We start from the raw sequence: 24067 nt of genomic DNA, 5'->3' as shown, positions 1-24067 counted from the left end.
GAAGTTGTCCTACACTTATGTTCTTTTCATTAAACCAAATTTTATTTTTCTCCCTGTGTTTCACTTTGTGTACTTTCTGTTACTATCCCTTCAAGTTTATTTCTCTTTTTATCTGCAATGTCCAATCTGCTGTTTATACAATTCAGTGTATTTTTTCATCTCAGATGTTGTAGTTTTTATGACTAGAATTTTAATTTGGGACTTCTTAATATCTTCCGTTCTCTACCTAACTTTTTGAACATATTGAATGCTGTTATAATAACTGTTTTGATGTCTTCTTTTGCTAATTCTAACTTCTTTGTCAGTTTTGGGTTGGTTTAGATTGATTATTATCAGTGTGGTTGTGTTTTCCTGACTCTTTGCATGTCTGTTGTCTTAGATCTGATGCCAGGCATTGTAAATTGTAACTTGTTGGATGTTGGCTATTTTTGCATTCTTATGACTCTTCTTGAGCTTTGTTCTGGGATGCAGCTAAGTTACGTGGAAACAGTTTGATACTTTTACATCTTGTTTTATGATTTGCTAGTTGGATCTGTAGCAATGTTTACTTTAGCACTAATTGTTCTTGTCTACTAAGGAAAGGTTTTCCTTAGTACTTTGCCAATTATAATTAATTATGAGTTTTTTCAGTCTTGCTTGTGGGAATATCTACTGTTCTCTGTAATCCTATCAGACGTATTTTTACACTGAGTAAATACATTGAGTATATTTATCACATACATGCTCATTGATCATTACTCAGCTGAATACTTGAGGTATTTCTTAGGTTTTCTCTCTGTACAGCTTTCTCTTTCCTGGTAACTTGTCCTAGGAAACCTAGCTTTGTTGGCTTTCCTGAACTGTCAGCTTTTTCTTTTAAACTCTGTATGCCAGTTTTCACCTCAGCTCCCTCTTACTGCCCTGTTGCCTGGAAGGTCTCTCAAAACAGTAAGCTGGGGCAATTGTAGAGCTTATCTTGTTTCCCATCTTTCAACTATCACTGCCCTTTGTTGCCTGATGTTGAGTATTTTCAAAATTGTTCTTTCATATATTTTGTCTGTTTTTATTTGTTTATTTGTTTAAGGAAGGAGGAGAAATTTGGTCTTGTTTCCCCATATAGCCCAAACTAGAAGTGTTTAATGACATCCAATTATGGTTTAACTGCTTAAAAACATATTTCTCAGTTTCTAATGTATGATCCCTATATGCTGAGCAAAATTTTAGTGAAGAAATTAAGTACGATGCAAAACTGGAATGTGGAACCATCCTTAACAATTAATTCTTTTGAGGTACATTTAGGATACAGAAAGAATAAATCAAGTACAGGACATATGGAAGTACAAATATAACAAGATTTTATGAAATATTGCTTCCATATATTTCCTTTTAAGATGATACCCTTTTAAATAAATGCTATATATTTAGTCAAATGAGAAAATAATGATCTTATGAGGGAGAAATTATTTTGTAATAATTCAGTGGTGATATTTGAAAGACATTAAAGATAATTTACAATGAGGGTTATTTTAAGCTTCAAGTGTGGTATCTTTAACTTTTTGTTTCTTTTACTTTTTGGTGAGAAAAATAGATTGCCATCTGTTTAATCATTAATCTAATTTTGAAAAAAATAAAGAATATATATTTTTTAGTATTATATTATTCAACTTAAAATGCAACATATGAATTTTTTCCCTTTATAAATTGTCATATTTGAAGCAGAGTGAATTATAACTGTATAATAGTTATAAAAGAAAGTGACTTTTAAGCAAGTCCTTTAAAATACATTGGTATACATGTGTTAAGTCTATCAGATAGTAAGAATGGAATGATAATATTGACATCTTACTGTATAACCAAATCATTAATATCGTTTATACAAGTTTTAATGATTAGTATTTAAACTGTATACTGAGAGATCAAATAATGATTAGAGTATTTTTGCAGTCCTCTAGGTAGTTTTTTTTTTTGTTTTTGTTTTTGTTTTAATTTCAAACCACTGTGATTACCTGCAAGTGCTGGTGCAGTATGCAATCTATCTCCGTATATCCAAGGAAAGCAATATCATACATGAATTTTCTTTTAGACTTCATAGAATTACTGCATACCAGTTCACTGGAAAGAATTGAACATTCTCCAGGTGGCATAAGTTGAGAAAATCAGGAGAACCAAGTTCTGTTCCTGCCCTGGTTTTGTTGACCTTTGTTTGACATGTCACTTCATCTTTTAGTGCTTCTAATATCTGTAAAATGAAGGCACTAATCTAAATGATTTCTAAGTTCTCTTCTGGGTTTAACATCTTATGAATTTTAAATTGAGACTAGATAACTCATTCACTTCTTGGAATACCTGGGAAATTATTTTCATATAGCCAAATATTTCTATAGCTTAAATAATTTTTAAAAAGTAATTGAGAAGCTTTATTAATTCTTTTAAGTTACTATATGTAGTATATTGTGAATTAAGCTTTGATTTTTATCTCTTCTCACATATATATATATATATATGTATAAAATATGGGAATGTTGAGAGCACCACTATTTTAGAAAACTGTGTTTATAGGAATTTGAGGAATGGTCAAAGCAGGCAAGCTTATCTGAATTATATAATTTACAGTGCCATCATTAAGCAAATATCTGCATCAGATAGATCCTCAATTTCAATAATTTAGGCTGAATAAGCTAATATGTGAGATAATATTAATAGAAAATAGTTGTAGACTTTAAAAGGAACAAAGATAATTGTTTTCTTTCATTGATGTCAGCCTCTCCAGTAGTGCAGGATAATGTGGTGACTACAAAAATGTCTAATTTGAAGAATCTTAGGATATTTTTTACATACTAATGCATATCAGCACCATAGAATGAGGGAAAAATAAAATTTCAAGCCAGCATTAAGGAAAACATTTACCAAAGTTTACATGGTCTCAGCCCCTGTCCATATTACAGCTTTCTTTTATACAGTTTTTACCTTGCTCAGTCCTGACTCCTGTTACCAGTATTCCATAATAAACTGTCGGTACTACCTAGAGGATCTAGTAAGCCTACAAATATTATTGTAGCTACCAGTTTGAGGTTGTTTCTGGTTGAGCCCATGGGTCCTTTATTCTCTGGAGTATACTGCAGAGGTCTTGAAAGGGAAGGTAGTGTACCCCTGCTGTGGAAGGAAGGGTTTTGGGGAGTAGATGGTGTAATAACTTCAAGGGCAAAGATTTCCATATGTATTCTTAAAATTGATCTACCTGAGAATACTTTCTGTTTTGTGAATTTTTCCTTTTCGACTCATGTTTACAATTGTTCTTTCACTTTTCAAAAGAAGATCATGTCCTCAATCTTGTCTAATCTGATTCTAGTCTTTATATAGTACATTGCCTCAGGATGTAACAATCTCAGGGGCAAAAAACAAGGTCACAATTCCAGAATGCATTATCTCACGGAGAGTCCTGGGGGTAAAGCACTGAGAGGGTTTGTAAGAAATATAGAAGGGGGCAGCACCTTATTCCATTCAGGCAATGGACTTTTGGCAAGATTCTGGTGTCTCATGTATTGTTTTTAAAATTAAAATTTGGATGTGTGTTGATTGTCATGATGACCAATAACAACAGTTATTTAAATTTAAAAGTGAAATTGGTCTCTTTTTGATAGTAAGTCAGATTTAGTTGATGGTTTGACAGTGTTGACTGGTTTGCCACATAGATTATAGAGTAGACATTTTCCACATATTGAATGAGCTAAATATACAGTTCCATGATTTAATGAAAATATGCTTAAAGCACATCTACAGTACATAATATATCTGAAAATATATCCTAAACATTTAAAATTGAATTTTAAATATTAACTTAAAAATGTATGAGGGGTCCAGAGATTTATTTTAGGGAAAAGAAGAAATATTTGTAGACTACTGGATGCATAGCAGTGACAAGGTGTGCTTGGTTATTCACATAACTGCGTTTGAAAGCTGCTTTTGGTATCTACTTGATCCTAACTTCTTGGTGTCAAGGATATTCCTCAGTACTTATGTCCTCATCAGTAGATAAGGTGAGCTCCTTATCAGTAGATAAGATAAGCACCAAGTTAAATAGATTATATTTAGCACATTTGGGAAAGATTAATAATAGTATCTGTAATAAATTCTAATCAAAATAGGAGACTATACAATAGTTTAAGATGTAAAGGAATTCAGGAAATCACCAAAACTGCAGGATGATAAAACAGATACTAGATATGGGAGCACAAAGGAAATGGAATGTAAGCACACATGTAAGGTGGGTTACACATGAGTCTATCCCTTTATCCCTTTTATATGGAATACCCAATAAATCTCACCCAATACCTGTTCAAGCATTTCCAACAAAAATCTTTAACTTCAAACATAAGCAAAAATAAACAATGAAACAATGTTTTTTGAAGTTAAAATAAATACTTATTAGTAATGTTTATTTTTAACTTATTTTACATTAAAATAATTTGGATCCACAGCAAGATTAGGGCATTGGGTTTTTCTTTTGAAGTCTTGTCTTTCTTTTTTTTTTTCTTTTGTGACCGGTAAGGGGATCGCAACCCTTAGCCATCCCTATATAGGATCTGAACCTGCGACCTTGGCGCTCCCAGCACCTCACTCTCCCGAGTGAGCCACAGGTTCGGCCCTTGAGGTCTTGTCTTTCTAACTCCCTTTCAGTAAATATATTGGAACAACACTTAATCTCACTTAGTCCAGAACAGACTTTCCATGTATCTACTATTGCTAGAACAACCCCCAGATCTACTTCTATAATTTTCAGCTTTTTATATGGCACCACTGTCTACTTTGTCACCTAAATCAGAAAGCCAGGAATTCACCTCAGGTTTCTTTCCTTTACCACCTTTTCCCCATAATTTTTTGGTTTTCTTATTTCCTCTCTTTCTACATAAACTACTGACTGCTTTTTTTAAGGCTGTCCTCTTTCATCATCTAGACTAATGCCAGTCTCCTACCTGGTCTCTCTTCTCCAATCTTGACATCTCAAACACATCCTTCCCATACTGCTATAGTGATATTGTAAAGTTCAATTCTGATTATTTACCTTCTGTTTATAAACGGTTCAGTGACTCATCATCTCCTGAGTGGAGTTTCTAATGGCATAAAGAGCCCTCCCTTTATGATTTATTCCCTGCCTAACTCTTTTGATCCAGCTCCTTGTTGCAGCTCAGCACTGTAATAATGTTTTCTTGAACTTGGCAGTCCAAACTTATGGATCAATAAAAAAGGTAAACTATACAGACAGAATTTAATTGTTGTTATTCTTGAAAGAAAGAGACCAAGAAAGAATATTGTAGTTATGTGAAAGAGAGGTGTTTTTGAATTGATTAGAGAAAGCAGGCAAGAAGAGAGAGGTATATGATGGAATAAGGCATAAGTTTTTCTGTGAAGGTATCAGTCAATGTAAACAAATATGATCCCTCATTCAAATTATTAAAGAACATTTTGAAATCCAAATCATCCATATGTTTAAAAGAAAAGGATTCTTCTACAGCAGATTATTTTTTATATTTCACATGCAATTTTAATCAGCCTTTGTCTTAAGGTTCTTGATAATATTTTATATTTATACTTTACCTTTGATTTTTCAAGTAACTCAATTCCAGTTTTACTGTTAATGAAATTAATATCACTTTTGGCAATTACAGTGAGACTTCTGACTTAATTGCATTACTAAAAATCTAATTAGAAGACACAGCCAGTCCTTTTGCTTTAAATTCTTTTCTTCAGAAGGCTTGACAGTTCAAAAAGAACGATTTTGATTAGGGATCATTATCCTCATTCTTCCTTTATTCCTTTAACAATCTCCTTGGAAGATTTTTGTTCACTCTCATAGCTTCAAATACTCTGTATATGCTTATGATTTACAAACATGATATCACCAGTCAGATTATTCTTCTGAGCTCCAGAACTACCTACATAGCTGCCCACTGAAAATCTCTGCTTGTTGTATTTTAGGCACCTCAAATGCATCTTGTGTATATCTGAATTTATTATTTCTCTCCAACCTGCTTCTCCTTTTGCTTTTTTTTCCTTTCAAGTAATTGTCTTCTTATCCTCCCAGTTGCCCAAGTCAGACTTTGTGTGTTATTCTCTCCTTTTTATTCCTCAATCAAGTCTTAAGGGGCCTTACCTAAATCAGCCTACTTCTTACTGTTCCTCATGCTACTACTATAGTTCTTACCACTCTCACCTTCTTACCCAAAATATTGCAACAACTTCCTTATGGTTCTCCCTGCTTCTAGACTTGCCTCCTTCCAATTCATTCTGCACATTGTAGCGTAGTGAACACTCAATTAATGGTGACTAATAATATTATATCTTATTTATAAATCATATGCTAGATTTTGTGGTTTTTTTCCATCTATTGAAAGGCAATAAAGACATAATGGCAGTAATGTTTCATGTATATATTATAACTAAGTGTTTCATGTATATTCTGCAATGTGAGTTATCTTGTGAAAGTTTTATGCTTCTGAGGTTTTGCCAGATATTAATATAGTTAACCATGGAGACTTAAGTTCAAATACATCAGTTATAATGTAGTTATTCCAAATTACTTGTAGTTCCAAATATGCTAGACTGGTCTGTGTTTTTGTGTTTTATGCACCATGTTCTTTGCATGAAATGTTCTCTCTCATTAGTCTTCCTGTGATTCTTTTTATTATTCTTTAAAATCCTGCTCACATCTTAGAAACCTTTTTTCACTCCTTCTTTCTCTAAGTCCTGTGATCTCTTCTGTCATTTATGTTTCCACAGTGCTTATTCCCTAGCTTACAGAACTTCTCTTTCTTGTGCAATGATTTGTTTCTTTCTCTTCCACTACATTTAGTTCCTTGAGTGCAGAAACTGTCTTACTTATTTTTTACATCTCAGGCATCTAATGTAGTGCCTGGTACATATATAAAGAATGCTCTGTAAGTGACTTTTGTTGAACTGAATGGTTGGCAATAGATGTCTTTGATTGGGTATGATAGCTTTTATATTATTTTTGGCTTTAACGTTTACAACATTTGAAGCAGGAAAGAACACAATAATGTAAAGGATGCAATCCTATACCCTTCTATATATAGTCTATGTTTTAATAAGCTAGAATATAAGATATAGAACTATGTGCCAGAAAAGGTACTGAGAATTTTTCATGTTATTTTATTTAATTCTCAAAAAATTCCTATAAAATAAATATTTTGCAGAAAAGAAAGTAAAGGCTTACAGAGCTTAAGGAAATTGCACTAGATATATATCTAGAGGTGTTGTTTAAAGAGGCGGAATTTTAAGATAGGTCTGTGTAATTATCTCTGTTTTTAGTCACAAATGTTATACTGCTACCCATAGTTCAAGAAAACAGTGATACCTCAGAAAACATGATTTTGATTTTTAGTTTATGTAAGTTCTTATAATATATATACCAGGTCATTTTTATTACACTTTACTATTAGCTGTATTATCATTATTTTATATTTAAAGAAAAGTGAAATGCAACAATTGTGTTTACATTTCAGTATATCTAAATATGATTTTTTGACCAAATTATGTATCTTATCATTTTGTTTTCCACATTTATAGTAATGGGAAACTTGACTCAAAATTACTAATTTTAATCAATATTTTATCTTTAGTGACATTTTCTAATTAAAAGTTTTCTTTTTAGTTATAAAAAGTTTAGAAGACTAATGAATTAATGTGACAGATATGACTTTTAGAAGCAAATGCATAATCGTGTAAAATTATATTTTGTTTACTTGTGATACTGTATGATGAAATTAATGATGAACAATGATGCTATGTTTTATTGTCTTTGTACATAAAAGCTTTGTTCCTAAACATTTCCCATTTTCTTCCTTTGAGTTCAGTGTTTAACTAGGATTTTATTTGTGGAAAGAGCATTTTCCTTTTTATGATGTTTGGATACTTAATTGCTTTTACAGAAGTTATATTGTTTATTATACTCTAATATGTAGCATGCTCTTGCTTGAATAAAATGTATGGAAAAAATTTCCTCCTAAAATTTTTACTTTAAAATCTAAAATTTTAGATTTCAGTGAAAACATAATTTAGACATTTTCAGAATTTTAATTTCACTAACACTAACAAACTCTTTATAAACTTATTTGTTTTAAGAATGGAATTAATTATTTTTTGTGTTTTGTCTTTTCTGTCTTTTCTAACTTGCTTTCGTGGATATTCACACCAGGAGGACAAATTGGTTAGAGTTATTTTTCTGTCTAATATTATTTTTTTCTTGTTGTTGTTATTGCCAATTTTAATTTTATATCTATGTTTTCTTTATATATTTATTTCTAAGTGTTTGTTAAAGTGTAGTGCATGATAATTGCTAAACATTAAGACACATTTAAGAATGCTATCTGATTTTACTGAAAACCACATTTTATTATATTATAGATGAAAAATTGGTTACTTTATTTGATTTTTAGAGAGGCTTGCCTTTTTAGAATTTAGTATTTCTTCAAGATCTTTTAGCATTTCTAAATGTGATAGAAATTCCTTTAATCTTATAATGTTTCCCTAAACTCATCATTGTACTTTTCAGACTTTTAAAAAGAAGCTTCCAATTTGGTATAAAGATTCAATTTTTGTAATAATGAGTTGTAATAACATTGAACATGGATTTTCTGAAGTAGGTATTTTGCAGTTGATTATAGGTATTTAATATATTTTCATTTTTCTTAACAATCAGTTTTAGAAATTGGTAAAATGTCTATCTTATATCCTCATATTGAATATTGAATGTATTTATAATTTAAAAATATTCAGATGGATAGGACTAAGTCTAGTCTACAGGCTAGGTTTTAATAATCTGCTAATGTTTGCCCTTAGAAGATTTGGATTTGGTTCTGCTTTTGAAACTGGTGACTCAAATATAGATATAATCCTTCTATTCTGACTGATTCCTTTTGATGAGCCAGACTAAAACTTGAGGTCTTTTCAAGCTTTCCAATTTCAAATTGGCATAAAACCAAAAGAGACCATTCTTTAGTTGAGATCAAGGCCTTTAAAAAAAAAAAAAAAAAAAAAAACCAGTTGGATACTTTTTCTTTTCCTCAGTCTTCAGTTACTCAGATGGAGGTGATATAGGTGGTGGCAAATATTGAATGTGGATTTACATAAAATCTCTGAGCAAAAGAAAGGATAGTGCAACTTTCTTTTCTTTCTTTTTAACTTATAGGAATCCTACTAAACTTTAGAGGCAGGTTTATAGATATACGGGTCTTTCTGAAGACATGTCTCAGACTGCATCATCTTCGATCCAGGGAAGGTTCCTTAGAGAACCTACCAGCTTTCAACCAGCCCCCCTTTATTAGCTGACTCACAAGTAGCACAATTTAGGAAATTCATAACCTTTAGAATCTCTAGTGCTACTTTTGTGTCCAGAACTAACACAGGATGCATAGTGGTCTAATTATTGTCTGTGGTTTCCTTAATGACTTCTGACACCTATTCCAGAAATGAGGCACTTAATTATGGTAACTCAGCTATAGAAATGACTTTCATGTACTGACAAGATTTCATACTTTAAGTCTGTATTTTATTTTATTTTTATTTTTTTAAATTGATTTTTAATTGAAACAGAATTGATTACACATATTTATGGGGTACAGAATTGACTATCAGTATTTGTGTACAATATGTATCATTAGCATGTTCATCATTACAAATTGTAGTTATTCTTTGTGTGCCTTTCCTAGTTTCTCGCTAATTTAAACTAAGATAAAAGTCTTAGCAGATAAAGTATACTAATTATGTGTGGATTTGGAGCATGGCAAATAAAATCCAATAGGCCTTTTTTGTTGTTGATTTTTGGCTGGTAAGAGGATCGCAACCCTTGGCTCGGTGTGGTCTGCACCACGCTCAGCCAGTGAGCGCACCGGCCATCCCTATATAGGGTCCGAACCTGCAGCCTTGGCGCTACCAGTGCCACACTCTCCTGAGTGAGCCATGGGGCCGGGCCCCAATAGGCCCTTTTAAGACACTTTATGCAATACTTCAATAGAACTTTCAGCAATGATAAAAATGTTTTATATTTTAACTATCTAATACAGTAGGTTCTGGTCACATGTAGCTATTGAGCCCTTGAAAAGTGTCTAGTATGATTGAGAAATTGAATTTTTAATTTTATTTAATTTTAATTAACTTAAATTTAAATTGCCACATGTGGCTAGTGGCTAAAGAAACCCTGAACCTGGATAGCAAACATTCTATGACTATTCAACCCCTAAAGCAATATGCAAATTTTGTACTTAGGCTAGTAATATGAGATGCATACTAGCAGTGCATATAAAAGCTGTACAGACCCAAGAAGGGTATACTTGCTAGTGCCAATCTCATATAAAGCCAAGGAAAATAGTAGACAAGGGACATTCTCCTAAAGAATAGAACCAGGAGGTATGAATGACAATGGTCCAAGGAGAACCTCCTAGATAGCAGTATCAGAGGCATCCAGATAGGATAACCAAGGAAACTAAGCCATTGTTCATAGAACGATTGTGTTGTGCAATGGACAATTGCCACTGCATGTTTCTCATTCTTCCTGTTTCTGAATGAGAGTTTTATTTTTTAAATTTTTTTCTCATCATTGTGTATTAAGTGTGTTAGGAACAGATAATCTGTCTTTTTAGTGTGTAGGTTGCTAGTTCACAATGATCCACACTGGGTCATGGTGGAAAGATTTGTTCTTCCTTGAAAGTACTGGATTCAGAATTAGATTTTATAACTATATGAGACTTTGGGATTGCCTTCCTTAGGAAGAATGCATTACATTAAAATATATGTGTAGAATGTTGAGTAGTTGCAAGAGCAGACTGTTGTAGACCCTGCTAATGGCTATCCCAACAGACATTTCAACTTCCTTCTCTTTTGCAATCCTCACTAAAGAGATCAGAAAAAATATACTTTCTTTGCTTCCCTTGCATCTGGGAATGGCTGTGTGACACAATTCTAGCAAACAAGATATAAGAAAATAACAGGGTTTCTGGGAAGTCATGATAAAAAAGATGTAGCTGGCTTTACCTTTTAATGCAAAAGTGCAATAGCTAGTTTAGCCTATGACTAGCTAGTGCATAGTCAATGTCTTGACTAGCTATTTTTGAAGATGAGGGAAAGACCAAATGTATTGGAGTCATTAGTCATGACATTGTTGAACCTCTGATGCAGCACCATTAGGCACCTTTCAACAGTGTGAGAAAAATACTTCCTTCCCAAATTCATTTCTGCCACTAGTAGTCAGATTTTTTTGTTTCTGATACCCAAAAGCATTTCTAATGGAAACACTAATAGGGATGCACTGTGCAGCAGGGAAACCATATAAACATCCAGAGTTGTTGTTCTTCAGAAATATGGAAGTGGAATAAAAGAAGTACATGTTGATCATTGTCCAGATACTCATCTATATGCTTTTGTCTTTATAAATGTTTTAATAATTAGAATCATTTAACACATTTGCTTATGTATTACATATAAATTACCTCAGCTACTAACGCTCAATTAATATAATATGTTGGTCTTAGAGGTTGAATTTTTTCTTAATTATGAATTTATTCTATTTCACATAAATCAGAGTAAAGGAGTTTGAATTTTTTAAATATAATTTCATGTTTCTTAGAATTTTTAGGATGCGTGGAGCAAATAAGTAAACTAAAGCTCAATGGTAAATTATTTGCCCATAGGCCAGAACATCTAACTATTCTTCAATTAATAGGTACTACCTATGCATGTCTACTGAAAACATAGTGAAAGTATACTTTTGGGAACAAAATGAAGCCCATTTTACTCTCTAGAGACAATATATTGTCTGTTTATATAAAGGACACTTTAATGTGGGTTCTTAACGTATTCTTTCTCTTTTTACAACATTATCAGTTTATACCAGTATCTCTTGAGACAGTAGTAACTAAAAATTTCACTTGTTATTGACAGCTTATTAACCTTTATTGTAAAAAAATAATGTCACTAATGGTTATAATTGTTGAAATGAAGGGTGTGGAAGGGTGATATATGACCTGTATTATTTCTCATTTAGGAAGCATACAGTTTACCTGTTGGGTTCCAGCTGCAGCTGAGATATACAGAGCAAGGTGCTCTTTGTTTTTGCTGAAATCTGATACTTTGTCTGATTTAAGCACATTATTTGGGCTTCCATTCCCTATGTGTTTTTCTAGCTGTTCATTGTTATTCTCATATGGAGTTGCAATTTAACATATACTTCAAAGTATTTTTCAAGTTATACTATTTTTAATTATTTCATTTCATCTGGGCAATAGCTGTGTGGAGCTGCATTTCAGTAAATACTGACTTAACAGTGATGCATTAATTTATTTGCTTTTGCATTTCTGTTTATTAATACAGTAACATGTATAAGACCTTAATAAAATTGTTCTAGAAACTGAATATAACACTTCTGTCATAGATAACACTTATAATAAAAGTTTAGAAACTACTACTATCATTCTGCCTATTGTATTGTAAGCTTGACAAACACCAGCATTCTTACATTGTTCAACAGGGAAACTAGACAAACATTCAGAGTTTTTCATCAGCAATATAGAAGTATTTCAGAATATATTATTTAGACAACATACTAGAATATAGAACAAAATGAATCTAGGTGGCAGGAAGAATTTTGAGTGAATTAAAAGACAGAGGAGCTACTGAATATTTGAAAATGTTACACATTCTAAGTTTAGAGAAAAATTTATAATTTCAAAATCCATTCACCTGACTGTTTGCATATTTAGAATAAATAGGCAAGTGGACTTTGAAAATCTGATTTAGATCTCTTATGAAAAGGGATTAAAAACTCACACTGTGAAAATTCTTTGAAGTATCTGTGAAATAAAATATCTTACAGGAAAATTACAAAAAATGTATGTGACAACTATAAATACTGATAAAGAGGATATGTTGATGAATAAGAACTGATTTAAAGTGACTATCAGTTTGGCTATGATAGAGTTCACAGGAAGTTGGACAGACAACAGTATATTTACAATTGCAGCATAGCTAACTTCTTGAGAGCAGGCATAGGTCATACATTTTGATTATACATTTTGCTGCTTTTCCATCTTTTAGATAGTTTTTGCTTTGAACAAGTTATTTTAATCACGAATACCATTCCATCTAACCTATAACTGAAAATAAGGTTTATTTCTTTATCCTGTATGAGATTGCTATAACTATACAATGTCATAGGTGAGAGTTTATGAGCCCCTGAAATAGGAGAAAGTACCAATGGCTATAGAGGGTGGTGAATTTTAGAGTTGAGAGTTGGAAAGTTTGGTTGTTGGATGAAGAAGATAAAAAGATAGAGGAATAAAGGTTGACAACTTGGTTTTTGCCTTGAATGAGGATATTTGTGCCGAGGGCAGTATATGGAAGATGGAGGAGCCTGTTCGGGGCAAGGAGGGAAGGCAATGATTTTAGTTATGGAGATACTGAGTTTAAAGAGCTTTTAGGAAACCAAGGAAGAGACTTTAAAATCAGGTTTTGTTACTTTGCTAACTATATTACTTGGGCCAATTACATTACCACTTTAAGCCTCACTTTCCTCATCTCTGAAATGGAAGTAATAAATAAGTGTATAGTAATAGTGCTCACAGGGTTGTGGCATTTGATTATTGATTCCTTTTCTGGGACTCTGAGGACCCTCTTTCCCAAGTGCCAAAGGGAAGTTAAACCTACCATTTTGTTTCAAAAATGAACAGAAGAATTTATTATATTTTAACAGAAAAGGTAAAAGAGAACGATGTATGGTTTTTGTTTGGCTATTGCACTGTGATATTCTTAGCTATGGGGTACAGTGGTTATTGAACAGGTCCTGCATGTATTCTTCTCCTGTTGGCTTTGTTGGGTCTCTCCAAGGCCCTGGTTTAATTTGTCTGACTAGGACATAGCCAGGAGAGAACTTGTTATGGGCCAGGTTTTCTTTGTGACATGAAGCTGCTTGACAGTCTCATCCCTCGCAGAATAAACTCATTTCTTATTTTCATTTTCCCCCTCTCATTTCTCTTCTTCTGTTATAACAGTCACTGCTCTCATTGCCTCTCCCACCCCAAAGATGCTTTTAGTTTCTTTTACTCCTTCCTTTGGTCCTGTCATATCCTTCAATTCCCATGTCTCTCTATAATACAGTTCTTCATTACTGCTATGTTACAGTATATACAAAATATGCTTATTTTAAAGAAAATTTATATGTATTTTGATAAGTAATGTGAGGACATGATACAAAATTCAAAAGGTACAAAAGTATATATAGCAAAAACTAAGTCTCTTTCCCATTCCTGGATGTCAGTCTACCAGGTTTTCAGCTCCTCAGTTTTTCCCCACAGGCAACAGTTATCATTTAAAAAATATATTCTGATCCAGACATTTATATGGAATAACAAAAGACCACGCATAGCCAAAGCAACGATGAACAAAAAAAATAAAGCTGGAGGCATAACACTACCTGACTTTAAACTATACTACAAAGCTATAATAACCAAAACAGTATGGTACTGGCATAAAAACAGACACACTGATCAATGGAATAGAATAGAGAATCCAGAAATCTTATCATACCTAAAGCCATCTGATCTTTGATAAGGGCACCAAACCTATACACTGGGAAGAGACTGCCTCTTCAGCAAATTGTGCTAGGAGAACTGGCTATCAATATGCAGGAGAATGAAACTAGACCCATACCTTTCACCATACACTAATGTCAACTCAAAATGGATAAAAGAATTAAATATACACCCTGAAACAATAAAACTTCTTAAAGAAAACATAGGAGAAACACTTCAGGAAGTAGGACTGGACACAGACTTCATGAATATGACCCCAAAAGCACAGGCAACCAAAGGAAAAATAAACATCAAACTAAAAAGCTTCCACACAGCTAAAGAAACAATTAACAGAGTTAAAAGACAACCAACAGAGTAGGAGAAAATATTTGCAAAGTATACATCTGACAAAGGATTAATATCCAGAATATACAAGGAACTCAAACAACTTTACAAGAAAAAAACAAGCAACTCAATTAAAAAATGGGCAAAAGAGCTACATAGGCATTTCTCTAAGGAAGATATATGAATGGCCAACAGACATATGAAAAAATGCTCAACATCACTCAGCATTCGGGAAATGCAAATCCAAACCACACTGAGATACCGTCTCACCCCAGTTAGGATGGCTAAAATCCAAAAGACTCTGAATGTTAAATGCTGGTGGGTTGCAGAGAAAAAGTAACCCTCATACATTGTTGGTGGGACTTTAAAATGGTGCAGCCTGTATGGAAAAAGGTATGGAGGTTCCTCAAACAATTGCAGATAGATCTACCATATGACCCAGCTATCCCACTGCTGGGAATATACCCAGAAGAATGGAAATCAAGTCGAAGGTATACCTGTTCCCCAATGTTCATCACAGCACTCTTTCCAATAGCCAAGAGTTGGAACCAGCCCAAATGTCCATCATCAGATGAGTGGATATGGAAAATGTGGTATATCTGCAGAATGGAATACTACTCAGTTATAAAAAAGAATGCAATGACATGGATGGCTCTAGAGAGAATTATATTAAGTGAAACAAGTCAGGCACAGAGAGGAAAATATCACATGTTCTCGCTTGTTGGTGGGAGCTAAAAATAAATAAATAAATAAATACACACACACACACACACACACACCAAAAAATGAGGGGGGGAGGGAAGAAGACATAACAATTGCAATTCCTTGAAGTTGATATGAAAAGCAAACAGAAAGGACAGTGTTGGGAGGGATGGGGGAGAGGGAGGAGGGAGGGACGTTTTGGTGATGGGCCACAATAATCAACCACATTGTATATCAACAAAATAAAATAAAATAAAAATATAATTAAAAAAAATAAAATAAAAATAAAAAATATATTCTGAAAGACATTAGGTAGATGTACTATTTTTACACATATGTTCTTTACCTTAATTTTATTTCTTACCTGAATTTTGGTTTTCTCACATTAATCTTCTTATAAAAAAATTCTTGCTATTCTTATATTTCCTTTTTTAAAAAATTGAAGTATAACTTTCATGTAATAAAATGAACAGGATTTAAGCATAGTTTGATTAGTTTTGAAAAATACATATATTCCCATATAACTATGACCACATCAAATGTATATTATTTCTATCACCCTAGGAAGTACATGCGTGCCCTTTTCCTGACAGTTCCTTAACCCCCCCTCTCAAGAGGAAATTACCCTTCTGACTTTTATTACCATAGATAGATTTGCCTGTTTTTGAACTTTATATAAATAGAATCATACAGTATGTACTGTCGTCTTTCTCTCAATTCAAAATCTAAGAGATTAATCCATGTTGATGCCTAGATTGGTAGTTTATTACTTTTTATTGCTGACTACTGCTTTATTGTGTAAATATGCCATAAATTGTTTACCCATTCTTCAGTTGCTGGACATGTATTTTGTTTTCATTTTTTGGGTGTAATAATTAAAACTCCTGTAAACATTTGTGTTACAGGTGTTTTTGTGGGCTTATATATTTCTTTCACTTTGGTAAATACCTAGAAGTAGAGCTGCTGGGTCACAAATTAAGTTAGGTAATTGTTTAACTTTTACTGCAAACAGTTTGTCAAAGCTCATGTACAATTTTATACACCCATCAGCAAAATATGAAATTTGTGGTTGGTCCATAACCTCACCAGCATTTGTTGGTGTTAGTGTTTGGTTTTTATTTCCATTTCCCTAATGACTAATTCACTTTAACAAAGCAGGTGAAAGTGCATCTTTCATCTACCTTGCTGAAATTCTGATTTTACATTTATGTATATAAACCAATTTTGTTTTATTATTATTTTTTTATTGATGATGCATATTCTTGGGGAATAAAGCTGACATTCACTACCTGTGCCCAAGATGTGATGGTCATTTCAGTACTATCAGGATGCCCATTACCATAAGCTGCAATTATTACCCATGTCCCCCACCCAGTTATTCCCTAACCTCCCTCTTCCCCCTCCTCCTGGCAACCCAGGTATGCTTTCTCCCTCACAAGTCCAAAGCAACACTGTGGTCTTTCTTTCCTTCCTTCTTTCTCTCTTAGCTCCCACTTATGAATAAGGCCATGCAGTATTTTTCCCTCTGTGCCTGGCTTATTTCACTTAATGTAATGTTCTGCCATTTGCAGCAACATGGATGAGTTTATATATATACCACATTTTCCTTATCCAGTCATCTGTCGATGGATGTTTAGGTTGGTTCCACATCTTGTCTGTTGTAAATAGAGCTGTTATGAACATGGGACTGCAGGTACCCCTTTGACATAATCATTTCCGTTTCTTTGGGTATATACCTAGAAGTGGGATTGATGGATCAAATGGTAGATCTATCTGTAGTTGTTTGAGAAACCTCCATTCTGTTTTCCATAGTGGTTGTACCAATTTACAGTCCCATCAACTGTGTAGGAGCATTCCCCTGTCTCTGCATCTTCACCAACATTTGTTATTCGTTTTGATTATAGTCAGTCTAACTGAGGTGATATGATATCTCAAAATGGTTTTAATTAGCATTTCCCTGATGATTAGTGATGTTGAGCATTTTTTAAAGTACCTGTTTGCCATTTGTATGTATTCCTTCTATGTAAAAATCTCTATTAAGCTCCTTTGCCCATTTTTTGATTGGGTTATTTGTTTTTTCTTACTGTGTAATTGCTTGAATTCCTTGTATATCTGGATATTAATTCCTTGTCAACTGTATAGTTTGCAGATATTTTCTCCCATTCTGTAGGTGTCATTTCACTCTGTTGATTGTTTCCTTTGGTGTATAGAAGCTTTTTAGTTTAATATAATTCCACTTATTTCTTTTATTTTGTTGCTTGTGCTTTTGGGCTCTTATTCATAAAGTCTTTTCCCAGTCCTACTTCCTGAAGTGTTTCCCCCATATTTCCATTAGTAGTTTTATAGTTTCCGGTCTTATACTTAGGTCTTTGATCCATTTTGAGTTGGTTTTAGTATATGGTAAAAGGTGAAGGTCTAGCTGCATTATTCTGCATATAGGTATCCAATTTTCCCAGCATCATTTATTGAAGAGGCAGTCTTTACCCTAATGTATGTTGTTGCCTTTGCCAAATATAAGTTGGTTGTAAGTCTGTGGGTTGACTTCTGGGTTCTCTATTCTATTCCACTGGTCTGAGTGTCTATTTTCATGCCAGTACCAAGCTATTTTGGTTACTATAGCTTTTTAGTATAATTTGAAATAAGGCAGTGTTATACCTCTGGCTTTTTTTTCCCCCCTCAGGATTGCTTTGGCTATTCGTAGTCTTTTGAACCATATGAATGTTAGGATTGTTTTTCTAGAAGAATGTCATTGGTATTTTGATGGGGGTTACATTGAATCTGTAGATTGCTTTGGGTAGTATGGACATTTTCACAATGTTGATTCTTTCAGTACAAGAGCATGGAATGTCTTAACATCTTAACTTCTTTTTATATCTTCTTTAATTTCTTTCAGTAGTGATTTATAGTTCTCATTGTAGAGATCTTTCATCTCCTTGGTAGAACTGATGACTACTTTTTAATTTTTTGGGTGACTATTGTAAAGGGGCTTACTTTCTTGATTTCTGTTTGTTAGCTCATTATTGGAGAATATAAACACAACTAATTTGGTGGCATTGATTTTGTATCCTGCAACGTTACTGAAATTATTAATCAGCTCTAAGAATTTTTTGATAGAGTCTTTAGGTTTTTCTCTAAGAATTATGTCATCTGCAAATAGGTATAGTTTGACTTCGTCTTTTCCAATCTGGATGCTCTTTATTTCTTTCTCTTGCCTGATTGCTCTGGATAGCACTTCAAGTACTATGTTAAATAGGAGTGGTGAGAGTGGGCATCCTTGTCTTGTTCCTGTTCTTAAGGGAAAGCCTTCAGTTTTTCCCTATTCAGGATGATATCAGTGGTGCGCTTGTTATAGATGGCTTTTATTGTGTTGGGATTCTTTCTATGCCTAATTTGCTGAGAGTCTTTATCATGAAGTGGTGTTGTATTTTGTCAAATGCTTTTTCTGCATCTATTGAGATAATTGTACGGTTTGGTTCCTTGATTTTCTTTATGTTATGTATCACATTTATTGACTTGCATATGTTGAAACATCCTTGCATCCCTGGGATGAATCCCAATTGATCGTGATGTATAATTTTTTTTTGATGTGTTGCTGTGTTCTGATTGCTTGTATTTTATTGATGATTTTTACATCTGTGTTCATCAGAGATATTGGCCTGTAGTTTTCTTTTTTAGTTGTATCTTTGTCTGCTTTTGGTATCAGGGTGATGCTGACCTCATAGAATGAGTTTGACAGAGTGGCTTCTGTTTGAATTTTTTGGAATAGTTAGAAGAGAATTGGTATTAATTCCTCTTTAAAGTTTTGGTAGAAGATATTACTTATTTATTAGAGTTTTTTTTAGCTGTTTCTCTTGAGTTTTATCAGTATGCAACTGTATGACCTGAAAATACTACTACTAATAATAATTTATCTCCTCTTTTCTCATTTATTTCTCTTGTTTAATCACATTAGCCAGAACCATCAGAACAATGTGGAATTAAAATATATTCACTTATATAATTAGTATTATATAACATGTCATTTTGTTACATTTTAAATTTTACTTGACAATTGTATGCTTAGTTTTAAGTTCTCTGTCTCTTCTCCACAACTGCCCTGCAAACATTGTTTCCATTTCTGTTGTGGATTTGTCTCCGCTAGTCTTGGATGTTTTCTATAATTTCAAATGTCGATGAATGAACATTTTACTGGACAGTTTTCATTTGCCCCCATAGATTCACACAGTGGAACATTATAAAGCAGCTAAAACGAAGATTTTTTTTCCCCTTAGGTTGATACATGGAGATCTAACCCACTTTCACTATTCCATAGTATTCTGTCATGTGAATTTCCTGTAGTTATTTAATCCATTTTCTTACTGATGAACATTGAGATTATGGTCATTTGTTGTTGTTGTTGTTGTTACAAACAGTGCTATAATTAATGGACATCCTTGAACATGTCTCCTTGTGTGGTTGTGGGAATTATCTAGGGTAGACAGTAGTGGAGTTACTGGATTCATTGGCTCTTCGGTTTAACTAAATGTTGTCAAATATTCCTTCAAAGCATTTGTACCATCTTGTATTCCCACTATTAGTGTGTGAGAGTTAAATTTCTTCTAATTTCTCAAAGAATTGATATTGTCATGTTTTTAACATTTTGCCAATCCAATGGACGTGAAATGGCCTGTTATTTTTATTTTATGAATATTAAATACAACAATTTATATCTGTATCTATATCAATATATATATGTGTGTGTGTGTGTGTTCACACCTGAACCCTTGACCTTGGTGTATAACACCACACTCTAACTAACTGAGCTAACCAGCCTGCTCTATTTTATAATTTTTTGTATTGTCGTATTATTGGTGAATTAATTGAGCTTTTTTCTTTTGTATTTTTTATTGTCCTTTGGGTGTCTTCAGTGTATTGCTTACTCATATCATTGTAGCATATCATTGTAGAGTTTTCTTTTCTTATTGATCTATAAAATTTTGTATATATTCAGGAAACTAATTCTTTTTGGTTTTATGCATTGCACCTGTCTTTTTCCAAGCTATGACTTACATCTTTATTGATTTTATGTTATACTTCACTCTTCAGAAGTTTTAAATTCTAATGTAGTTGGATTTATTATTTTTATTTTATTGTTCTTTTTTTTTGTACTCCCCCCTGATATAATAACAGAATATCATGAAGATATTCTGTTTCTTTAAAAAGTTTTAAAGTTTTTTCTTTCACATTTTTTATCAGTAATCTGCTTGGATATCATTTTTGTCTATGATATGAGATAAGGATATAAATTTTACTTTTTCATATATATATATATATATATATATATATATATATATATATATATATATATATATATATATATATATATATATATATACCATTGAGGATAGAAAATTGTTATGAGCACTATTTACTGAATAGCTCATTCTTTTCCCCAGTGATTTCTGATTTTACCTGTAATATACCAAATTTCCATATGTGCATGGATCTATTTTGGGAGAACTTTATTCAGTTTCATTGGTCTATTTATCTTTTTAATGAAATCACATTGTTTTAATCACTATCCTTTGGATATATACCCAGTAGTGGGATTGCTGGATCATACAGTAGTTCTATCTGTAGTTGTTTAAGGAACTGCCATACTGTTCTCCATAATGGCTAAACTAATTTACAGTCCCACCAACAGTGCAGAGGATTCCCCTTTCTCTGCATCCTCACCAGCATTGTTATTTTCTGTCTTTTTGATAATAGCCAGTGTAACTGGGGTAAGATATCTCAAAGTGGTTTTGAATTTCATTTCTCTGATGATTAGTGATGTTGAGCATTTTTTCATATACCTGTTGGCCATAAGTCCTCCTTTAGAGATGTCTACTCAGCATCTGTATCCATTTTTTAATCAGATTATTATTATTATTTTTTTACTGTAAAGTTGTTTGCATTACTTGTATATTCTGGATATTAATTTTATAATGAGATTTATAGTTTACATATATTTTCTCCCATTCTATAGTTTGCCTTTTCACTCTATTGTTTCTTTTGCAGTGCAGAAGCTTTTTAGTTTGATATAATCCCATTTGTTTATTTTTTCTTTTGTTGTCTGTGCTTTCAAGGTCTTATTCACAAAGTCTTTGCCCAGTTCTACATCCTGGAGTGTTTCCTCTATGTTTCCTTCAAGGAGTTTTAAAGTTTCAGATCATACATTTAAGTTTTTAATCTATTTTGAGTTGATTTTGGCATATGGTGAGAGTTACAGATCTAGTTTCATTCCTCTACATATGGATATCCAGTTATCCCAGCACCATTTATTGAAGAAGCTCACCTTTCCCCATTATATATTCCTAGTGCCCTTGTTGAAGCTCAGTTGGCTGTAGATATGTGAGTTGATTTCTGAGTTCTCTATTCTGTTCCACTGTTCTGAGTGCCTGTTTTTATGCCAGTACCATGCTGTTTTGATTACTATAGCTTTGTAATATAATTTGAAGTCAGGAAGTGTAATGCCTCCAGCTTTATTTATTTATTTATTTATTTTGCTCAGGATCAGGATTGCTTTAGCTATTCAGGGTCTTTTGTTTTTCATACGAATGTTAGGATTGTTTTCTCTATTTCTGTGAAGAATGTCACTAGTGTCTTTAGAGACTACTGTGAACAACTATATGCCAACAAATTTGAAAACCTGGAAGAAATGGATTAATTTCTGGACACATAGAAACTACCAAGACTGAACTGAGAAGAAGTAGAAAAACTGAACAGACCAATATCAAGCAACAATACTGAAATGATAATCAGAAATCTTGCAACAAAGAAAAGCCCATGTCCAGATTGCTTCACTGAATGAATGCTGAATTCTACATAACCTTTGAAGAGGAATTAATACCATTCTTTTCAAAATATTCCAAAAATTGAAATGGAGGCCTTTGTCCCAAACTCATTCTGTGAGGCCAGCATCAATCTAATATCCATATCAGGCAAAGATACAACAAAAACTGACGACAGGCCAATATCCTTGATGAATATAGATGCAAAATCCTCATCAGAATATTGGCAAACAGAATGCAGCAGCACATCAAAAAAATCATACATTATGATCAAGTGGGATTCATCCAAGGGATGCAAGGATGGTTCAACATATGCAAATCAATAAACGTGATACACCACATCAACAAAATCAAGAACAAAAACCATATGATCATCTCAATAGATGCAGAGAAAGCATTTGACAAAATTCAACATGTTAAAGACTCTCAACAATTTAGGCATAGAAGGAAGATATATCAACACAATAAAATCTGTATATGACAAACCTAATGCCAATATCATCCAGAATGCAGAAGAGCTGAAAGCTTTTCCTTCAAGAACAAGAACAAGAAAAGGATGCCAGCTCTCACCACTCCTATTCAGCATAGTATTGGAAGTACTTGCCAGAGCAATTAGGCACAAAAAAGAAATAAAAGACATCCAGACTGGAAAAGACAAAGTCAAATGTCCCAGTTTGCAGATGACATGATCCTATATAAAGAAAACACGAGAGACCCTACCAAAAAGCTTTTAGAGCTGACAAATTAATTCAGTAATGTTGCAGGATACAGAATCAGTATACAAAAATCAGTAGCATTTTTATACTCCAGCTTTGAACTAGCAAAAAAAGAAATCAAGAAAGCAAGCCCATTTGTAATAGTCACCTAAAAAATAAAATATATGATAATCAATTTAACCAAGGAGGTGAAAGATCTCTACAATGAGAACTACAAATTCCTACTGAAAGAAATTAAAAAATACATAAAAAGATGTTAAGACATTCCATGCTCTTGGATTGGAAATGTCCATACTACCCAAAGCCTACTGATTTTTTTGTGTACTTGTTTTATTAGTTACTTAGGGAGGGGTGTTATAATTCTGATTGTGGATTTGTCTACATTTTTCTTTAATACTTTCAATTTCACTTCATCTGTTTGTGAGCTTTGTTATTAGGTTATTCAATTTCAAGGTCATTTTGTTTTCTTAAGGAATTAACCTTTTTATTATTATGAAGTGGTTCTCTTTATATTTGGTAACACTCTTAATTTTGACATCTACCTTGGCTGATATTAATATAGGCTCATCAGTTTTCTTATGCTTAGTGTTTTCATGGTAAATCTTTTGCCAACCTTTTAGATTAAACCCATCTTTGTCTGTATTGAAAGTTTGTAAAAGGGAAATAGACAAATCCACAATTAAAGTTAGATATTTCAGCACTCCTTTCTAAGTAACTAATAAAACAAGTAAACAAATACCTTAATGTCTTATGTTTAAAATTTATTTCTTATAAACAACACCTAGTTGGGTGTTGCCTTTTGTATCCTATCTGAAAATCTCTGCCTTTAATGAGTCTATTAACAGTTAATGCAATTATTGATATAAAATCAATACAAAGTCTGCTGTCTTTGGTGTTTTTTTTTTTTTTTTTTTTCCTATTTGACCTCTTTGTTCTT

General features: G+C 32.8%; 1 protein-coding gene across 22 annotated transcripts in view; it reads left to right on the top strand.

Moving 5' to 3' along the window:
* RIMS2 (regulating synaptic membrane exocytosis 2) overlaps positions 1-24067 on the top strand; it is a 637189-nt gene that overhangs the window by 151407 nt on the left and 461715 nt on the right. For 10 of the 22 annotated variants that reach the window (XM_063079152.1, XM_063079162.1, XM_063079148.1 and 7 more), the window contains one exon: positions 8192-8203. The exons of the other annotated variants lie outside the window; for them this stretch is intronic. In XM_063079152.1, the coding sequence (XP_062935222.1) occupies positions 8192-8203 (12 nt within the window). The remainder of the gene's footprint in view (positions 1-8191; positions 8204-24067) is intronic. 22 annotated transcript variants of the gene reach the window in all.

Source organism: Cynocephalus volans, chromosome 15, assembly GCF_027409185.1.
Source record: "Cynocephalus volans isolate mCynVol1 chromosome 15, mCynVol1.pri, whole genome shotgun sequence".
NCBI lineage: Eukaryota > Metazoa > Chordata > Mammalia > Dermoptera > Cynocephalidae > Cynocephalus > Cynocephalus volans.
Note: the sequence above shows the minus strand (reverse complement) of the source record. Positions and strands in the feature narration are given on the sequence as shown.